General features: G+C 42.6%; 1 protein-coding gene across 1 annotated transcript in view; it reads left to right on the top strand.

Annotated features, from left to right (window-relative positions):
* Positions 1–12877: 12877 nt before the first annotated feature.
* Positions 12878–22504, top strand: part of LOC132834644 (neuroplastin-like) — an 82805-nt gene continuing 73178 nt past the window's right edge. The window contains exon 1 of the mRNA XM_060853545.1: positions 12878–13069. Within this exon, the coding sequence (XP_060709528.1) occupies positions 12976–13069 (94 nt within the window). The 5' untranslated portion in view covers positions 12878–12975. The remainder of the gene's footprint in view (positions 13070–22504) is intronic.

Raw genomic sequence — 22504 nt, 5'->3', positions numbered from 1 at the left:
TATCATTTACAAGGACAAATTCCTGGAGCTGAGAGTTTGTCCAGTACTCCTACAGCAAATTTTCTGCTCTTCTCTGGACTTCTCTAGCCTTACTTTGCATAATTGAGCACTTTTTGTCTCACCATGAATTCCTGTTACCAGAACCTTTTCTGGCAGTAGTCTCTCAGGAGTGCAAATCTCCTCATCCTTCAGTATTACAGACTGAGAGGATCCTGTGTCACTTAATATTGTAACCTCTTTACCTGCTACTCCTGGCCTGTGTGAATAAACTTTATCATTGCATGTATATTTTTTACTGAGATCTGGCACTTCCTCCTTAATCCTCTGATCATCTGGTGGACTCTGAGGCAGTTGTCTAACTTCCCTTGTGCTTTTTGTTCCTAGAACTTCCAGGCTTGTCTGGTTTTCCTACATCTGGATTTCTCTTAGCCCACCAAAACTGTGATTTCATGTGGCCCACTTTATAACAATGAAAACACCGGAGATTTTTAACTTCATTGTCCCCCTCAAGGGGACTTGTGCTAAGTTATCCTTATGATCTTCACTGAGATCCACCTTTCCCTTTCTACGTGAGGATTTCTCTACGCCCCAATTTCTACCCCTCATGGACTGAAATTGATTTTGGAAGCCAAACTGAATTTTATGGACCAGCTCATAATCATCAGCCACTTCAGGTGCTAACCTTGCCATTTTGGCTCTCTGCTCTTCCACATGAGCTTGCACTACTTCCTCACTGAGCCTACCCTCAGCCTTCACCTCTAGCCTTTTAAGCTGACTTTCCTTTTTAAGTGCCAATTTTTGAAGTTCAAAAGCTCTCGCATTTTCTTTGCCCGCGCTCTCTTTCTCCCTTTCTTCTGCTTCTAATCATAACTCAAACCGTTCCATTTCTGCTGCCCTTTCCTTATCTCTCACCTCTAACTCTAGCTGCTTCATTTGCAACTGACTCCTTGCCATCTCTATAGATTCTGATGGTTTCTCCAAAAGATTTAAATGCTGACCTACTGCTGTAATTATCTCTCCTTTCCTCACAGAAGCAGGCAAGTCCAATTCCAGCTTCTCTGCTAATTCCTGTAGCTTGGTCTTATTCACCTTTTGCAAAACTTCCAAAGTCACTGCATCCACTTCCAGAAAATTTTTGGCAACTGAAAGAGCCATTACTATCCCAAGCTTTGTCCGCCCAACCAAACCAACACTCAAACTAAAGACACTAGCACCACTCACTGTTTAAAATCACGCAAAGAGCCTCCAATCTGTAATAGACTAGGCCAGATCACTCAGAACACTCTTAAGCAGGCACCCAGATCATAATTTTGCAATTTGTTTTGGTAAGTGTACAGTGAAAATTACACAGAGTGAGGTAGCTAGGTTGACTACCAGGTTTTAAAACAAACAAAAATTTATTACAAGAACCCCTCCAGAACTCTGTCTATCCAAACTAGACTTAATTATGCTGTTCCGAATATTCACAACAGTCCCAATAAGCAAACCCTCTTGAAAAACAGGATTAAAAAATGGAACAGATGCTTACAGGTTAAAGCTAGAAGAGCAGAAGGAGAGAGAGAGAGAGAGCGCTTCCACACAGCTCACTGTTGAATGCCCACCTAGTTCTGAACTGATATAAACTGCTCTGTTAGCTAGAGCTGACCACTCCTCTATCGTTATACAGGTCACTTCTAAAACATGACCACTTTGGCCTGAAGTCTCATCTGTTTACCTCTTAACAAAAAAGCCTCTCAATACCCTTTAATCTCTATACCAAACCCATTTAATTGGAACTGAGAGCAGTGTATTACCTCTCTGAACAAAACCAAGGACACAGTTATCTTGAGAAAAGCTTTTAGAAAAAATGAACCAGCTTTGTGACAGGCCTCTATGACTCTATACCAAATTCCGTCTTCACTATCTTATCTACCTATGACCCCACTTTCACGGAACTATAATGTTGCACTCCAGGTCTTTTTGTTCAGCATTACTCCACAGGACAATACCATTAAGTGTATAAGTCCTGTCCTGATTTGCCTTTCCAAAATGCAGCACCTCACATTTATTTAAGTTAAACTCTATCTGCCACTCCTCAGCCCATTGGCCCATCTGATCAAGGCCCATTTGTATCTGACGTAACCTTCTTCACTGTCCACTACACCTCCAATTTTGATGTCATCTGCAAACCTACTAACCATACCTCTTAGGGCGGCATGGTGGAACAGTGGTTAGCACTGCTGCCTCACAGCGCCAGAGACCCGCGTTCAATTCCCGCCTCAGGAATCTGTGTGGAGTTTGCACATTCTCCCCGTGTCTGCGTGGGTTTCCTCCAGGTTCTCCGGTTTGCTCCCACAGTCCAAAGATGTGCGGGCCAGGTAAATTGGCCATGCTAAATTGCCTGTAGTGTTAGGTAAGGGGTAAATGTAGGGGTGTGGGTCGGTGTGGACTTGTTGGGCCAAAGGGCCTGTTTCCACACTGTAAGTAATCTAATCTTAACTTCACATCCAAATCATTTATATAAATGGCAAAAAGCAGCACCCACACACCACTGGTCACAGGCCTCTAGTCTGAAAAGTAACACTTCCACCATCATCCCCTGTCTTCTACCTTTGAGCCAGTTCATTCATTTAGCTATGTCTCTTTTCGTCTCTCTCTCTACCTCAAAGTTTTCCTTCACTGTCTTTTCTTCTGCCTTCTTTACTCTTTCTTCATTTATTTCTCTCCAACTCTGTCTCTGTATGTCTCCGCATCTTTCTATGTTGCTCTCCTACTGCCTCCTCATCACTTTTTCTGTCTCTCTCGATCGCTTCTTTATCTCATTCTGTCTCTCTTTCCGGTTTTTCCCTGTCTCTTTCTTTGTTTTTCTCTATTTTTTTTCTTCCTCTGTATCGCTGTTTGCTTTGCTCCTTCACTCTCTGTCACACAAACAAACTTTCTCTTTCATTGGCCCTGCTTCTATCGATAGTTTCTGAGTCAGGTAGCTGAAATGAGATAGGTGTTAAAAAGGAAAAGTTATTTCAGATTCATTCTGGTTTCAAATGTCGCTTTTATGCATCTTGATTTTAACCTCCATTTGACTCAGCTATCTGGGATTTCAGTGAAAGAGTATATACACCTTCAGAAACAAGAAACAGCTCATCAAAAGATGGTTTAGACCCTGCCTCTTGGGCAACGTATGGCAACAGTCAATATCAAAGCTACCATTGTATTGTGGATGAATTGTGTTAGCTATTCAGCCCATCTGTTGAAGTCAGGAACACAAATTGTACAAAGTCCAAAGTTAACTCATGTAAAATGTTTTCTGCTGATTTTATCAGATGTCAAAAAAACAGACAAAACTCCAGAAAAGAAGTTTCATTTCCTTCACTTATTCATTGGTGGTGGAAAACTTTCCATAGTCCTAGTGGTCCATTGGCTGTTCTCTCAACGGAGAGAGATTTTTTAGATTAGATTCCCTACAGTGTGGAAACAGGCCCTTCAGCCCAACAAGTCCACACCGACTCTCTGAAGAGTAAGCCACCCAGACCCATTTCCCCTCTGACTAATGCACCTAACACTATGGGCAATTTAGCATGGCCAATTCACCTGACCTGCACATCTTTGGACTGTGGGAGGAAACCAGAATCCCCAGAGGAAACTGACGCAGACACACGGAGAATGTGCATGGCTCGGGAATGAGTCATCTAAGAGCCACCGTGCCTCAGAGAAAGATATGGTTGAAAAAACAAGGTCTTTACGGTGACCTCAATCAATACAGAAGTTGAATCCACAATGTTAGTATCATGCCAAATTACAAAACCAGTTTACAAATTACTCAGCTAACAAACACCTGCTGTTATTGGAATGTTGGGACCATTAAAAATTAGTTGGACCCTCTTGATTGTCCTTTGGAATATTATGATGAGCTGTCAACTTGAATCTCTACACTCCATGTTGTGAAGGTGCTGCCACAGTATGGTGAGTTAAGGAATTCCAGGATTTGAACCCAGTTGACAATGAAGGATATAAGGAGAAAGTGAGGACTGCAAATGCTGGAGATCAGATTCGAGAGTGTGGTGCTGGAAAAGCACAGCAAGTCAGGCAGCGTCTGGGAAGCAGGAGGATCAACGTTTCAGGCAAAAGCCTTTTGTCAGGAATGAGGCTTGTGAGCCAAGGATGCAGAGAGATAAATAGGAGGGGGTGGAGCTGGAGGCTGGGGGGCGGGGGGGGGGAGGTATATAAGTTCATGATGCAGTGTGACGTAGAGGGGAGCTTGGAGGTAGTGGTGTTCCTACTTACCTTCTGCTTTTACCATTTTGACTGGTAGAGGTTGCAGGGTTGGTTTGTGCTTTCAAAGTTATCTTGATACCAAGTAAGACATCACCTTATTGTGCCTGCCTTGCAAACACAGCTTACAAATTACTGCAGAAATTCACCAAAGATCGTTAGACAGCACCATCCAAACCCACAACCACTTAATATTGAGTTCAACAACTTTAAGTTGGGAACCATTTCATTCCTTTAGCTTCCCTCCCCCCAACCCGGTTGATGAAGGGCTTATGCCTGAAACATCAGCTCGCCTGCTCCTCAGATGCTGCCTGACCTACTGTGCTTTTCCAGTGTCACACTTTTTGACTTGGAAATACATTGCCATTTCTTCAGTATCACTGGGTCTCAGACCTGTAACTTCCTCCCTGATCGTATAGCAGGGCTACCTACAACAATAGACAATAGGCAATAGGTGCAGGAGTAGGCCATTCAGCCCTTCGAGCCTGCACCGCCATTCAATATGATCATGGTTGATCATTCCTAATCAGTATCTGCTTCCTGCCTTATCTCCATTACCCTTGATTCCACTATCTTTGAGAGCTCTATCCAACTCTTTCTTAAATGAATCCAGAGACTGGGCCTCCACTGCCCTCTGAGGCAGAGCATTCCACACAGCCACCACTCTCTGGGTGAAGAAGTTTCTCCTCATTTCTGTCCTAAATGGTCTACCCCGTATTTTTAAGCTGTGTCCTCTGGTTTGGCACTCACCCATCAGCGGAAACATGTTTCCTGCTGCCAGAGTGTCCAATCCTTTCATAATCTTATATGCAGCAATTCAAGAAGGCAGCTCACCCCAACTTTCATAAGGACAACTTTGGATGGGTAATTAATGCTGGCATACCACTGATGCCCAAGTCCCATGAAAGAATAACGTAAAACTGTTATATAATAATGCACAGCCACTTTTTATGAAAACAAAGACATGATGACAAAATAAGCATGTATATGTGGAATAATAAATGGATGCTGAAAGGTAATAGTTTCTGAATAGTTTGTCCTGCATTTCACAAATGACTAAGTAAGGAAATGTTCCATGGAGGAGAAGAGATAACTGAATAAATAAATATAAACATCCAGGCGCCAAGGGCACGGAGTCATTAAATCTCTAAATCAATTCAGGGTGAACCCTATTTGTTTTTGAACGAATATTGAGGTCAAAAGTAGGGATGTTGTGATTTATTTCTACAGGATATGAGTGAGACTTCATCTGAAGAATTGTGCAGAGGAATGATCATCTCATTTAAGGAATAATAAAACATCAGATTAATACCTGGAATGGACAGGTTGTCTTATGAGGAAATGTTGGACAGGTCAGGCTTGTATTTGATGGAGTTTTTTTTTAAAAAAGGGTGACTAGCTTATAACATATAAAATCCTGAAGGCTGAGGATAGAGTAAATGTAGATATGATCCTTCCACTTTTAGAAGCAAGAACTACGTGGCAGTGTTTAAACATCAGGGATTGCCCATTTAAGACTGAGATCAGATAAATTTCTTCTTGTTTTCAGAGGGTCTGAGTCTTAGAAACACTCTTCCAGAGAAGGTGGTGGAAGCAGAGTCCTTGGATATTATTAAGGCAGAGTCATAGAACTGTACAGCATGGAAACAGACCCTTCTCGTGGTCCAACTCGTCCATGCCGACCAGATATCCTAAATTAATCTCATTCCATTCGCCAGCACTTGGCCCATGTCTCTCTCAACCCTTCCTATTCATGTACCCATCCAGATGCCTTTTAAATGTTGTAATTGTACCAGCCTCCACCACTTTCTCTGACAGCTCATTCCATACAAGCACCACATTTGCATGAAAAGGTTGCCCCTTAGGTCCCTGTTATATCTTTCCCCTCTCACCCTAAACCCTAGTTCTGGACTCCCCCACACAGGGAAAATGATTTTTGTTAAGCAAGGGATTAAAGATTTAAGGCTAAATATTATGAGAGCTAGGAAAGAATCTGGATCTGAGGTTAGAATCAGATCAACAATGATTTTGTTGAATGACAGAGCAGGTTTGAAGGGGCTGAATGGCCAACTCCTGCTATTAATTTGTATGTTCATATGTTTCCAGCGTTCATATCTAGGCAGGTTACAAATCTGTTGACAAATCATAAAAGCGATAACTAACATCAGTTGTGATGACAGATATGGGATAATCCCAAGTTTTGTTTGAATTGACTCCATGAAGGCTGATATTCCTTCATCAATTCACCCTTTATTTACACATTTTTGATGAAGGGATAATGCCTGAAACATCAACCCTCCTGCTCCTCGGATGCTGCCTGACCTGCTGTGCTTTTCCAGCACCACGCTCTTGACTATTGTCGTTCCACCCTATTGACCCTTTTCCAAATGTAAGTTGACGTTGGATGATTTACAAATTATGGCAAAGACCTGTAAATGAAAACCTGTGACTCCCATTGGCTGCAAGGCAGCAATATAGTACTCTGTTATTGCTTATGCTCCTCACGCAATCAACAGCTTATAAAATAAAAATAGCTCATTACAGACAGTTTTGAACAGAATTTAAGCAAAAATCCCTGTCAGACTGCATTAGAATGTTTTTACTCATTTCACAGATGTGATAATGACTATCACAAACAGACTGAGGGCTGGGTACTAGGCGGAGCAGGGTGTCTGTGGTCAGACTTCTGCCAGAGCAGCATTATTTACTCATGGCATCACTCCCTTGGCAGGCCTCAGCACATTAAGCTGAGGGAAATCGTTTGCAAGCTGCCAAAACTCAGAAATTCCACTTCATTAACACGTTTACTGTACATTTAGCAGCTTCCTGCAAAATTGATTATTTTCTTAGGAAACCTTAATGCACAGTGGTGAACGTCAAGACAGAGAGAATCACAAGCCACAGGAACAAATACATCAACTGTATACCATTGATTATTTGTATGAGTGGTTAGTTTTGCAAAGAGTTTGGGGTTCCTACTCAATATAAATACAAAAATATGATTCTTAAATGTAAAGTATAGAAGAGGCAAATAAAAGAATATTCAATAAATTATAAAATAGGTGTTGCATTATAGGTTACCCATTACATTACAGATTAAAACCACATTGCAGCATTTTTATTGCATTACAGATTACATTTGTATTACACATTATATGATATCTTACAGATTGCATTACCGCACTCAGGTCCATTCTGTTGTAATAAGTGTTGTATCTACGTGAATTTGCTGTAAGGCGATTGACAAATTGAAGACACTGTTTCTAAAGCGCGATTTTTGTACAGCGTGAGGTTGCATAAGAACGGAACCATCATGTGTAGAAGAATTGACTGCATATGTTGCATTGCTGATTACATGATATATCACGCATTACAAACTGCCATGGAATAATGGGCTGGCACAGTGGCTTGGTGGTTAGCACTGCTGCCTCACAGCGCCAGAGACCCAGGTTCAATTCCTGTCTTGGGCAACATGTTACGTCAAAGAATTCATACTATATTGAAAGTTATGGAATGCTTCCACAAAACACACCAAAGATCTATCATGAGAATTTGATAGTAGGACAAAATAACCAGGTTCCTCATTGTATCTCAGAAGCTGGAAACCACCCTTGAGAAAATTCAGCTTTGATGGGCTGTCTAAACCTTCTGCATGGATGACTACAGAATCCCCAAACCAGTCTCCGTGAGGAACTCTCTCAGCGTAGAAGATGTTGAGGTAGTCAGGACAAATCAATACAGGGATTCCCTAGAAAAATGGCCTTACAAATCTCTGGAGTGTAGACCACCTCTCTGGGGAAAACATTGCAGTTACTAGTCCATATGGAGACAGGAAATGAAACTTGGTTCAGCCATGTTTCAAGAAGAATCTGACAAAATCCAACTTACCCAGAGGAAAGCAAGTAGGAACTGCTGTTATAGCTCCCCTCCATGGAAATAAAACAGTCATTTCAAGGTACCACAATTACAGACCTAATGCTACAAACATAAACTAGCAGGCAAACTTGGTGACAATCTACGATGGCCTCTCTCCGATATTAGGTGGCATGAAAATGTATAACCTTAATTACCACATTTCATCACAATGATTTTACAGTTCACTTGTCATTGACTATCTCAGTCCCTGTATTGCAGATCCTCATCATAAATAGGACAACAAATCTCTGCAAATATCCTTTTCAACTTCTAAATAGCCTGAAAATACTGTGCGTGTAGCACACTTCAGTGAAGAGTCTAATAATGACGATAAAACTTCTGTGATTATTGGTAAAACCAATCTCTGCTCACGAATGTCCCTCAGGGAAGGAAATCTGAACTTACCTGATTTGGCCTATATGTGCCTCCAGTCCCACAGCAATGTGGTTGACTCTCAACTGCCGTCTGGGCATTTAGGACTGTGGTTAAGTACCACCTCCTCTCATACATCATCATTTCAGTCTGCTCCCTTAATGCCTTTGCATTATCATGCAGCCTTGTGAAGGCTCTTCAGTTTTACAAACTTTCACTTTCATTCTCAGGTAGTTCCCTGTAAAATTGATTTAATGTCCTATCAAGCTTAGAAACTTAGAGATAACATTTATCCATTCCAAATTATTAGTGTATTATAGTTAAAGTTGTTTCATTTCATTCCTACAGCACCAACAATGACGACATGAGTTGCCAGTTCTGTGGACCTCCATGCTGATATCACATCAAACTCCTTGAAAGGGTTCATAGAAGACAAAGGATTAACTTAAAGTTTGGTTTTAAACAACAAGATGTCTATCATGAAGGAGAAATATGTTACTGCTTTTCAGACTACATGTTAAATTTAGATTACGTGTTCATCATAAAATAGAGATTATATATTATCATATAGAATGTGTCACATTATAAATTACATGCTACAGTGTGGAAGACTTGGAAATTACTTATAAAATTGCACGATAGTTGCATTCCATCTACTAGCTTCTCAGGAATATCATTATTTCCTGTCTATACATAGAAACATGGAAGATAGGAGTAGGAGGAGGCCATTCACCCCTTCAAGGCTGCTCCACTATTCATCATCATCATGGCTGATCACCAACCTCAAGAGCCTAATCCTGCTTTTCTCCATAACCTTTGATACCATTCATCCCTACTGTTATATCTAACCACCTCTTGAATACATTAAATGCTTTGGCATCAACTGCTTGCTGTGGTACTGAATTACATAGGCTTACCACTCTTTGGGTGTAGAAATGTCTCCTCATTTCCATCATAAATGGTCCATCCTGAATCCTCAGATGCACCCACCATCGGGAACATCCTCCCTGCATCTACCCTGTCTAGTCCTGTAAGAATTTTATAGCTCTCTATGAGAAACCACTCCCCCCCACCCACCATTAAGAAATTTCTTTCAAAGGTTCTTCTGCTGCTCTGTTGGGAAAAGTTAAATGTTCATCAGAAAAGTGTATATACTTAGATAAGCCAATTTTCCTAATGTCACCACATGTTTTCAGGACCCATTTAAGCATAAAATAACACAAGAATACAGAATCACTGAGCGGCAGCATTCAATCTCAATTTTGAAGCCATTTATCCTGAGTTTATTTTTGATGCAGACTACAAATTCTCAACTCTATATTTTTAAGTATAACTACACCTTCAACAGGTGCTGCTACAATTGTATCCATCTATCAGTGGTGAAGTGATATGCATGGCACTAAGAATATATTAACCACCATCCTACAAGGGCAGTTTCTATTGGAACACAGACCTGGGAATTTATAATTAGGAATATGACAGTAAGTGTATAAGATGAAATTTTCACAATATATGTTGATTAATCTTTTAATCACTGAAGCTTAATTTCTTACCAGAAGCAAAATAGTTCTGATACTGGGAATCTGAAAGAAAAAGAAGTGCTGGGAACACTCATTAGTTCAGAGTATTACAGTAAAAGAAGAAACAAAGTACATGTGCTGAAAAAGAAAATGCTGGAAATCATAGCAGGTCAGGCAGCATCTGTAGAGAGAGAGAGACCAAGCTAATGTTGAGTCCTGAAGACTACATTAGACCTGACATAGGTACCTAGATGAAAGTGAGGACTGCAGCTGCTAGAGATTAGGGTCAAGATCAGAGTGGTGCTGGAAAAGCACAGCAGGTCAGGCAGCATCCAAGAAGCAGGAAAATCAACGTTTTGGGCAGGAGCCCTTCATCTCATTCCTGAAACATAAGTCAGCGAGATTCAAAGCATTAGCTTGCTCACTCTCCACAGATGTTTCCTGACCCGCTGTGATTTCCAACATGCTTTATTTGCAGAGCAATAGTTTGCTCTAATAAAGTTAATGCTTCAGTCTGTCACCACTCATTGTCTTGCCTGAATTTTCTGTTTTGACTTAATTTCCTACGGCAGGTATGGTTTCAAATATTTTTAACAAGCGTCCAGTGAAAAACTGTATTGATGAGTGGTATTGAGGAAAACTCAGATGGAAGGAACAGTACCGTAGAACATCCTGTAGTAGAATGTGGAACAGCACCAGAGCTCCTGCAGCAGGCATGGAATGGTGGCCATCTCATTGCAGTTCATCACCATAATGTGGTACAAAGTTTATCTTTTCTGACAATCTCAACTGCGGGGAACTCGATCTATGAATGTCTGAGTTACGAACTCTTGCATTTCAAAACACAATCCCATACTGGAGGTCATTAAAAAAGTCTACCACATAGGAACATTTCCTATACTTATAAACCACTATTTTACCCTGTCCTGCATTGTGATCCAACTTGTGTACAAATTGACTTTAAGCCATTTGCCACAAAGGGGCTGCCTGTAATGCCGTCAGGTGCTTTATGTTCCTGGTAACACCACCTCAGGTGACAATGTGTGTTCTCAAAACAGCAGGACAAGCAAAGAAAGACTGTCTATCCCATTAGCTGTGAAGGCAGGAGATTGCTGCCCAAGGAATGTGTTCCAGTTAGTGTGATTCCACACATCATATTCAGATCAAAAGCAGTCACTATCATGTGGACAATAATGGGGGCCCAAGGGGAAACCAATTTTTCAAAAATTATTTCACTAGATGTTGTTGACTGGACAAGGGTTTATTGCCCATCCCGAACAGCCCTTTGAAAAGGTGAAGATGAGCTGCTTTCTTCAACTGCTGCAGTTCATTGATGTAGGTCACCCACAATGCCATTAGAGGATTCCAGGATTGTGACCCAGTATCAATCAAGGAACGGCAATATGTTTCCAAGTTATGATGGTGAGTAACACCCCATGTGGCAAATCCTTCAGCTCTACCAAAGTGCCTCCTGTGGCTGGGTCCAGAACTGCTCCACAGTGCCTCCTGTGACAGGATCTAGAACCTGCTCTACAGTGCCTCCTGTGACAGGATCTAGAACCTGCTCTACAGTGCTTCCTGTGACAGGGTCTAGAACCTGCTCTACAGTGTCTCCAGTGGTCAGGCCTGGAACCTGTTCCACTGAGCCTCCTGTGGCAGTGGCTGGGTCGAGGAACAACGCTTGCTGAGTGCGGATTTGGGACTTACACTACAGCGCCTGCTATGGCTATGTCTGGATCCTGCTTCATGGTGCCTCCCTGTGATCGTGTCTGTGATGTTCACCACTGCACCTCCTTTACCCACATGTGGCACCGACTCTACTTGGCTCCATGGCATGTCTGTAAACTGCTTCACAGCACCTCAAGTGGCTAGATATGGGATGTTATCTACAGTGCTTCCTGAGACTGGGTCTGAAAACTGCCTGCACTGCCACCTGGGATCTGACCTGAGGCCTGCAGGTCTGGGACCTGACAAAAGCACCTCCTGTGTCTGGATCTGGAATCTAGTTAGAGACAAAAAAAACTGCAGATGCTGGAATCCAAAGCAGAAAAACCGGAGGCTGGAAGAACACAGCAAGCCAAGCAGCATCAAGAGGTGGAGAAGTCAACTTGGGTATAAGGCGAAAGTGACGACTGCAGATGCTGGAGATCAGAGTCAAGATTAGAGTGGTGCTGGAAAAGCACAGCAGGTCAGGCAGCATCCAAGGAGCAGGAAAATTGATGTTCCAGGCAAAAGCCCTTGGGAAAAACTCTGCTCACTGTGCCTCCTGTGGCTGGGTCTGGAACCTGCTCCACAGTGTCCCTGGGCCTGGCGACAGTGCGCCTCATGTGGCTGAGTCGGGGATGTGCTCCACTGTATCTCCTGAGGCTATGTCCTGTGATCTGCTCCACTGCGCCTCCTATGGCCATGTGTGGAACCAGCTCCACTGCGCCTCCTATGGCCACGTGTGGAACCATCTCCACTGCGCCTCATGTGGCTGAGCCTGGGATGTACTCCACTGCGCCTCATGTGGCCGAGTCTGGGATGTGCTCCAGTGTATCTCCTAAGGCTATGTCCTGTGACCTGCTCCACTGCGCCTCCTATGGCCACGTGTGGAACCAACTCCACTGCGCCTCTTGTGGGTGGGTCTGGGATGTGCTTTACAGCGCCTCCTGTGGCCGTGAATGGTACCTGCTCCGTTGCACCTTCTTGCGGCTGGGTGTGGAAACCTGCTCCGCTGCGCCTCCAATGGTCGGGTCTGAGACCCGCTCCCCATTTAAACGTCGCAGTCGGAGGTTCGCTGGTTGCGCGCGCATTCTAGTGCTGACTCTCGCGAGAGCAGGTTCATCTAGAATCAGCAGGTGGGGGAGGGGGAACCGCATTCGGTGCGGACCGAGTAGGGAGGAGGGTGGCGGTGGAGTGAACGGCGAGCAGCATTACCATGGCAACGGCCCGGGGCCCAGCCTGGCTCGGAGCCGCTGTGTCCGCCCTGCTCTGGCTTAGCCTCAGCTTGACACCCGCCCGCGGACAGAACGGTGAGTGTCCGGGCCCGGGGTGGAATGATGGGGGGGAGGCGCCTGTACTCTCACTCTCACTCTCTTCCCGTCCCCTCCTGGGGGTAAGGAGGGGGGGTCCTGTACCCTGTCTCCCCTCCCCTCCTGGGGGTAAGGAGGGGGGGTCCTGTACCCTGTCTCCCCTCCCCTCCTGGGGGTAAGGGGGGGCACTATACTCTGTCTCCCCTCCCCTCCTGGGGGTAAGGGGGGGCACTATACTCTGTCTCCCCTCCCCTCCCCTCCTAGGGGTAAGGGGGGGATTCCTGTACCCTGTCTCCCCTCCCCTCCCCTCCTAGGGGTAAGGGGGGGATTCCTGTACCCTGTCTCCTCTCCCCTCTCCTCCCCTGCTGGGGGTTTGAGGGGGCACTGTAACCTGTCTCCCCTGCTGGGGTTTTGAGGGGGCACTGTAACCTGTCTCCCCTGCTGGGGTTATGAGGGGGCACTGTACCATGTCTCCCCTCCTCTCCCCTCCCTTCCTGGGGATAAAAGAGGGCCTTGTACCCTGTATTGTCTCCCCTACCCTCCTGGGGAGTAAAAAGGGCTCCTGTGCCCCCTCTGCCTGGTAGGAGTGGGGCCAGTGCCCCCTATCCCTATGGTGTGTGAGCAGGACCTTCCTGGGACAGTAATTATAGAATCCCTACTGTGTGGAAGCAGGCTATCGAGTCCACATTGACCCTAGCATCCCACCCAGACCTGCATCCCCCATCCCCACATTTCCCATGGCTAATCCTCCTAACCTGCACGTCCCTGGACACTGTGGGCAATTTATCATGGCCAAGCCACCTAACCTGCACATCTTTGGACTTAGGGAGGAAGTTAGGGCACCTGGAGGAAACCCACCCAGATGCAGGGAGACTGCAGACTCTATATAAGACAGTTGCATGGGGATGGAATTGAATCTAGGTTCCTGATTCTGAGGCAACAGTGCTAACCGCTGAGTCACTGTGCTGCCCCCATCAAGTAATAACAGATTCTGGCCCCATCTCTTCAGGGGATAAGTGTAGATCCAGTGCCCCATCCTCAGAATTTGAGGGTGTGGGGGAAATTGTAGGGGCCCATGTCTGCCTTTTTCCCTAGGGTATAAGTTGGCCAGTGCCCTGACACATTAGGTGGCTGCCCTTTGTAGAACTGTGCTAGTGTTACCTCTCCCTAGGATGTTTAAGGGGGATTTGTACCCCTCTCCTGTGGGTGTAAGGAAAGAGCAGATGCTCTCAAGCACAGGATGGGAGTAAAGATGGTGTTCTTCGGGCTAGGACAGTTCCAGTGTCCCTGCTCCCAAGTGTGTAAGAGCAGAATCTCTGACCCTCGTCCTCCCTGCTGTAAGGGCTGGGCTTGACTTGGTTTTTTTTCTGGGGGTGGAGTTGGTAAGAGCAATATCTGTGTCCCCTTCCTTGGAGGAGGGAAGTGAGGAGAGGAAGAATAGAGTCTTTATTCTTTAACAGTCAAAGCCAGTTTCCATGGGGGGAAAATGAGGGGTGGTCATAGAAGCAAAGGATTAAGGTATACCGTTGGTCAGTGTTTAGTACATTCAATTCAACTGCATTTTGAATTACTTTGCTTAAGTTTTCTAACTGGGAATGCTCAAGTTAATTACGTTGCCAATCATTCTAAATTATTGAAAATTGCTCTTTATTTTTGCAGTGACTGTTAACTGTTAATACATGTTTAATATTATTTATGTTTACCAGCTCAAACAAATGCAAACTTAGTGCTGTATTTGCTCTAAAATCCTTCCTTTCCACCCCCATCTTTAATGACCCAGCTGTTTTATTTTTAAATTATGCTTCAGTACCAGGTGTTTCTGAAGGGGACAGTTTGTAATAACATGGTGTTTCTTTTTAATTTTTTTTGCTTGTTTGTTTTCCATTTTGAGCTTGTCTTGCAGAATGCTGTGCCTGAGTTGTAAGTGGTGAATGCAATACATTACTAAAGGGAACAAAAGCTCTCATAATTTCCCTTTTGACATTTGTTCATTGCTGCAATTGAGGGACTTAAAATTTGGAGATGTGAAATGAAGGAAATTTATTTTTAAAATGCTTGAGATATCAATAAAGTTATGTCAAGTCAACAATTTACTGCTTTTTATGCAACTTAAGGAAAGGTAGCAAATACACTGGAAGTAATTGAATAGTACCAGTAGAAATTATATGAAACTAACTGTAAAGGATTTACTAGATATTTGTCCTGCAAATACATTATCCTTTAAATCATGGTGCAGATTCACGGTTTAATCATCTCAAATGCAGTATGTAAATTGAGAAAATTCTATAGGCTGACTCGGAGTACTTTTTTTAAGAAGCACGACGGATTCATTCGTTTCCACTACCTTCCTCTATCTTGTCAGTTTTGTCTCTTGGGCTTGAAGAGGATGTTAATTCATGTAATTCAGCATCATCTTCAGGAAGACAGTGGAGGCATTGCAAGGTCAAAGTGATCCTGAAAACGATCCAGGATGTTTTGACCAGGGGATGTTAAGCCTGTATGTCTTAGAGATGTCACCAAGGCTATTTATATACAGTCTTCCTGGGTGAAAAGAAAGGTATCGTGGAACATTGAAAATCATTTCCTGAAATAAAAACAAAGTTTGACAGTCCACGTGAATCATTATGCCTAGTTATAAATGGATAGCAAACTTTTTTGAATTTAAAGGAGTTATGCAGTAAATTTTTATTTTAAAATTTAAAAACACCTTTTTAGTAATGTTTTAATATAATATTTAAAAAAATAAATTCTTGGAATGCATGGATTCTTGCACGGCAAAGATTTGTTGCTCAAGGTGGTAGTGAGCTGATCCTTTAAACTCCTGTTGTGTATATGGCATAGAGATTAGCATAGCACAGTTTGGGGGTTTCCAGTCTTAACATGTGACAATGAAAATTTTATCCTAATTGAAATTAATAAGATTCCATGAGGCCCGATTGGGTACATGAGGCTGTTTCTCTAGACTGGCATTGTCAGGCTAAGATACAGAAGCATTATTAGGTTGTTTGGCCCATTGATGCTGATCTGCCATTCTGTCATGGCTGATGCTTTTCTCAATGCCATCTTCCTGTCTTTTCCCATAATCCTTGATCCCCTTACCAATCAAGAGCCTATCAATCTGTCTTAAATACTCAATGACTTGGCCTCCACTCTGCAGCAACAAGCTTCACAGATTAACCACCTTCTGGCGGTAGAAATTCCTCCTCATTTTATTTTAAATGGTCAATCCTTCCCATTGTGCCCTCAGGTTCTAGCTTTCTCCTACAAGTTGAAACATCATCTCCATGTCAACTCCATCAAAGTCCCTTTAAAAATTACAGAATACTATCAGATCTTCCTCCTCCTCCACCCCCCTCCCCCGAACTCCCAATACAGACCGAAAGTCCTCTGCTCTCATATGACAAGCCGTTTATCCTTGGGATCATTCTAGTAAATATCCTCTGGACTCTCTTCAATGCCATCACATCATTTCTTTGATAGAAATCCAAAACCGCTCACAATATTTCAAATCAAGTTTGAGCAAAGTCCCTCATAGCTTCAGAGTATATCTCTGCCCTTGTACTCGAGCCCTCTTGAAATGAATGCTAACATTGTATTTGCTTTCCTAACTGCCAACTGAACCTGCATGATAACCTTGAGAGAATCCTGGACTCCCAACTCTGTGCTTCAGATTTCCAAAACAGTACCCATTTAGAAAATAGTCTACAACTCTATTCTTCTTGCCAAAGTGCACGACCTCACTTGTCCCACATCTGTCACTTCTTTTGCTTCTCTCCTAGCCTCTCCCAATCCTGCAGCTTTCTCACTACTTCAACATTGCCTGCCCTCCACCTATCTTTGTGTCATCTCAAAACACAGTGACAATTCCCACAGTTTCTTCATCCAGATACTAATGTATATCGTGAACAGTTATAGTTCAAACATGAACCCTTGTAGAATGCCACTCGTCACTGGCTGCCGTTCTGAAAGACTCCTTTATCCCTAACATCTGCCTTTTGCCAGTCAACCAATCTTCTATCCATACTATACCTTGTCCCTAACACCATGAGCTCTTAACGTATTTAGCACCTTGTCAATGTTATCTGGAAATCCAAATAGATAATGTCTAGTAGCTCTCCATTGTCTAACCTGCTTGTCACAGCCCCGAAGAATTTATTAATTTTGTCAGGCGTGATCTCCTTTTGAAGAAGTTGTGCTGACTTTGCAGATGTGCATGGAAAATAAGGCAGTCTTATCCTTATTAATTCACTCTAAACCTTAACAATGATTAGGCTAACCAGCCTTTGGCTTTCTGCATGTGCCTCCCTTCCTAAATAATAGGGGTTACGTTAGTCACTTTCCAGTCTTCTGGCATCTTCCCTTACTGTAGTAATTCCACCAAACTCCTCTATCTCCTTCAGAACACTGATCCAGGTAAATTACCCACCATCAGACTTCTAGGCTTCCCCGCACCATCTCCTTAGTGTTTGCCACTACACTCACCACTGACCCCGACCCTCTTGAAGTCTTGGTACCTTGTTGATGTCTTCCATTGAAAACTGATGCAAAGTATCTGTTCAATTCCTCCACCATTTGTTTCCCTTTACTACTTCGTCAGCCATGTTTTCTAGCATTCTAATGTCCACTCTTCAACTCTTGCCTGTCTCTAACAATTTAGCTGGCTTAGAAAAAAGCTCTTCTTTAATACTGCTAGCTGGCTTACTCTTATGTGTTTTCCTCTCTCCACCCTGCCATTCTTTTATTAGTTATCTCTGCTAGTTTTTAAAGGTGTCCCAATCCTCTGGCTTCTCACTAGTCTTCTCGACATTGTACGGTTTTATGCTACCTGTCTTGTCAGCCTTGGTTGCATCATGTGGACCCCTCCCCCACATGCGCACACAGATGCACATGCACACCCCCAACCCCCATTTCATATGCTACATGCTTTTAATTACAACATCCTCAACCCTGCCCCTTCTCATAGTTGTCCTTTATCTGCTGTGCCGGAAATTAGAATTCTGACTCTTTCTATACTTTATGTTCTATTACTTGTTCTGGAAACTTTAATAACCTCTGAGCCCTCCCTCCATCCTGGAACAAATTCCATAATTTTCCATGCAACTGAAAACTGCTTCCAACCAGAGTTATGCAATTCACCAGGACCAACTCCCTCCTTCCACTGTCCTGTTGGCAATGTCCATTGAATTCAAACCTATTTGTCCCACTCCAATCTTTGTGCCACATGTATACCTCTTTCTTCTTACTGACTGTGCCAATTTGCTCATGATTCTGGTAGTAATCCAGGATTATTACCCTTTTTGGTTCTGCTTTTTAGTTTAATCCCTAGCTGCTCAGCAGTATCTCTTTCGACCCGTGTTGGTACCTACATGGACTGCAACAACTCGTTCTTACCCCTTCCACTCTCAAGAGCCTCTGCAGCTTCATTGAGATCCTGAAGCCAAACAAGCAATACAGCCTTCAGGACTCTGTCCTGCCCATTTCCCTGATTAAACTATCCCTAATTACAACTACATTTCTCTTTTTTTTTTCACCCCCCCCCCCCCTTGAATGGCTCTCTATGCCACGGTGCTATGGTCAGTTAACTTGTCCTCCCTTCAGTGCCACTCTCACCAGGGAGCAGGAATCTCAAAGCTGTTAGACAAGCTTAAAAGCTGAGGTTCCTTCAGCAGTTACTCCTGGGTCATCTACATGCCTTGTTGCTAGTCACATTCTCCAGTCCCTGACCACTTTCAAGGTAGTTAATCTAAGGGGTGTGACTGCCTTGTGAAATACAGCATCCAGGTAACTCTCCCATCCTGATTCTAAGATTATAATTACAACTCAAAGATTATACTCCAGTTCATCCACTCTGTGCCAAGGTTGCTCAAGCAACCAACACTTGCGACAGGTGTGGTCTCTCTGAATCAAAATGGGGTCCACCAACTCCCACATTGTACGGTTACAACGCATCGCCTCACCTGGCATCTCTCTTTTAATTACCTAATTCTTGATTTGATTTTTCATACTGGTCTTTTCATTTCTAACCTATAAATATTTCTCCTATTTACGTTCAATCTGAAAGTAGCCTCTGTAATAGTCAAATTAGTAGCTTCAACAACCAGTGAATTGATGGTTTACCTGTGATGTTGCTCTCGTGCTGGGCCCCAGATTCTGGGCTTCAGTTTATCCAGCTCTTTTTTTTTAAAACAAACTTGCAAACTATGAGCTGGAAAGAAAACGAGCACCTCCCTTCAGAATTCCCACGTTGTTTTGAAATTCTCCAAACTATACACTCGGGCCTTGTCTCGCTCTCAGGATGTGATCTCTTTTTTTCTCTGATTTTTGAATCAACGAGCTTTGCACAATCTAAGGGTTGATCATTTAGAATTGAGATGAGGGGCTAGTTCTTCAAGGGAAATTGAGAATGATAGGAAATTTCTATTTTAGGTGGATGATGGATGCTCAGTCTTTGAGTATATTCAAGGCTGCAATTGGTTTTTAGGCACTTAGGGATACGGTCAGAGGTTGGGAAACTGAACTTTAGGTTGAAGGTAAACCATGATTTTGAAAAGCAGAAGGTCACATACTTTGTTTCTCCTGTTCCTTTGACAGACGTTTCATTATGACAAAGAAAAATGAGACCATGTTAGTGTTGTCTGATAACCATTTCAGCAAAATTATAGTTGGATCTAGAGATGCAGAGATGAATTTAAAAATGTGAAAATACTAATTCAGTATGATATTTTTCCCATCGTATTTGTTAGAATGGAAAGGAAATCATCTGAGTTGAAAAGCCAAATCTTTTAAACTTAGCAAAATTAATTCTTTATTTCCCATGTAAACCTATTTTGATATCATGAAAATTGTTGACTTTTCATTTTGTTACATGACTGAATGGTTTGTGTTAGGGAAGGTTTTTCTTTTTAACAAAATAAGTTTATTTTGTCAGTTTCAACAGGATTAAGGAAATCTCAATGTTTTAACCCATGAGATTTTTAATGTTCTCTATAACATTGCAAACTTTAGAATATTTATTGCCATTTTTGGTTAATTAAAAATGTCATTGTAAATGACATTTTACAGGGCAGCTGGGTTAGCACTGCAGCCTCACAGCACCAAGAATCCAGGTTCAATTCCAGCCTCTGGGAACTGTCTGTCTGTGTTGGGTTTGCGCATTCTCCCCATGTCTGCATGGGTTTTCTCCGGGTTCTCCACTTTCCTCCCACAATCCAAAGATGTGCAGTTTAGGTAAATTGGGCAATTTAGCATGGTTATAGTGTTCAGGGATGTGTAGGCTAGATGCATTAGTCAAGGTAAATGTAGAGTAGTGGAAAGGGTCTGGGTAGGATAATCTTTGCAGGGATAGTGTGGATTTGTTGGGCCAAATAGCCTGTTTCCACACTAGGGATTCTCTATGAAATATGATGTCTATTGTTTCTTTTGTGGAATTTGGTGGGTTTTTTTTTTAAACCAAGGTACTGGAAACAGCACAAACTAAATTAGATTTTAAAAACAGAAGAAATGTTCAATGAGCTAAAATGGTTAGATTGTTTTTTTTCATTGGAAATGACCATCTCCAGTAAGAGGGAATCTAATCAGAGCCCCATGACATTCAATAGTGTTACCATCACTGAATTCCTTACTGACAACATCCTGAGAGTGACCATTGACCACAACCTGAATTGGATTCACCACATTAAGACAGTGGCTACAAGAGCAGGTCAATCCTGCAGCAAGTAACTCACCACCTGACTTCCTAAAGCCTGCCCATCATCTCCAGAGCACATGACAGGAGTGTGCTGAATACTCCTCAGGTGCCTGAATGGGTGTAGTTCACAGCAGTTGAAGCTTGACACCATCCAGGTCAAATCAGCTCATTGAGCACCACATCCAGTCACCTCACCATATCTTGAAATTCCCTCCCTGTGTGAATCTACAGCACTTGGACTGGAGAGTGTCAAGAAGGCAGCTCACCACCACCACCACCACCATGTTGAGGGCAACTAGGATCTGGTAATAAATGTTTATTCAGTCAGTGAAATCCATGTCCCAAGAGTGAACTAAAAAAACCCAACCAATAGCTGTAAAGGCTGAAATGGTCAGATCAATTAATGTGCATGGTCCTTTGAGTACACTTAAAAAAAATTCTCTCCCTTTGTGGGGCTGCTCCACAGTTGTGCATACCTCTGTAATGTTTTGGATTTTAGAGTATTTCAGCCAGTTGCACAAAAGAGCTCTGTCATTATACTCCATTTTGACAGTCAAATTGTCTGGGTAGCTACAGCTGTTCATACTTACTACTTCAACGGAGGCAATTTATTTCCAAAGGAACTAGTATTTTATTCACTTTCCAAGCCAGTTAATTTTTTCATAGATGAGATTTTCTACAAAGGGAAAAACAAGTTTGGTATTCTAAAAGTATATAACTCATGTTTGAAGCTGTGACTGGATGTTGATATAAAATATACTGGATGGTTATTCAGTTAGTACTTGAGGAAATTCAGAGTTTTTAAACACTTTAACAACAGATTTACTGATCAGTTCCATCTCTCATTCCAAGCCAAGCTGTTCATCTGAATCCTGATAGGCATTGTAATGCCATTTTTGAAAAATTATTTTGGTGATGATTTCTATCTGTCATGATGACTTTGAAATCTAGTCTTGTGGTTCAAAGATATTCACCACCTGCATAGCAATGCAGCAATTCCTTTAAGGTGCTAAACCCCTCACCCTAATTCATTGGTATTATTGTGGTTATAATACCAATGTAATTTGGCCATTTCAGGCAAACATTAACCATTCACCTAACTTACTGCACATCAGATAGTTGCGCATATTCAGTTTTTAGCTGAAAATGTGTTGCTGGAAAAGCGCAGCAGGTCAGGCAGCATTGAAGGAACAGGAAATTCGACGTTTCGGGCATAAGCCCTTCATCAGGAATGCCTGACGTTATGCCCGAAATGTCGAATTTCCTGTTCCTTGGATGCTGCCTGATCTGCGCTTTTCCAGCAACACATTTTCAGCTCTGATCTCCAGCATCTGCAGACCTCACTTTCTCCTCCATATTCAGTTTTTAGTTTATATTTAGAGTTTGAAAAAAATGCACAATGTATTTGCTACAATTCCTGGTACTTCAACAGAAGTATTGTTTCTCTAATTATTTTGCTTTTGGCATTTTCTATCTTAAGTATAGTGATGCTTGTGTGTGCATCCCTCCATATGTAATACATTTCTCCAGCAGCTTACAATTGATGGATGGTGTTGAATGAAGAATGTTTACAAGGTGGTTATGAGAGACTTTAAAACCAAACCTTGTCTGTCTTTCCCTAATGTCCATATATAGATGAACTCTTGCTTATAATTTCATCTAATGCTGGACAGTGTATAGTTGGAAAACCCAACTGTTTCCCTCCCTGAGTAAAATTCTGGTCCTCCTGGTCACTGCTCTGCATGTAT

This window comes from Hemiscyllium ocellatum, chromosome 42 (assembly GCF_020745735.1).
Source record: "Hemiscyllium ocellatum isolate sHemOce1 chromosome 42, sHemOce1.pat.X.cur, whole genome shotgun sequence".
In the NCBI taxonomy this organism is placed as follows: Eukaryota; Metazoa; Chordata; class Chondrichthyes; order Orectolobiformes; family Hemiscylliidae; genus Hemiscyllium; species Hemiscyllium ocellatum.
Note: the sequence above shows the minus strand (reverse complement) of the source record. Positions and strands in the feature narration are given on the sequence as shown.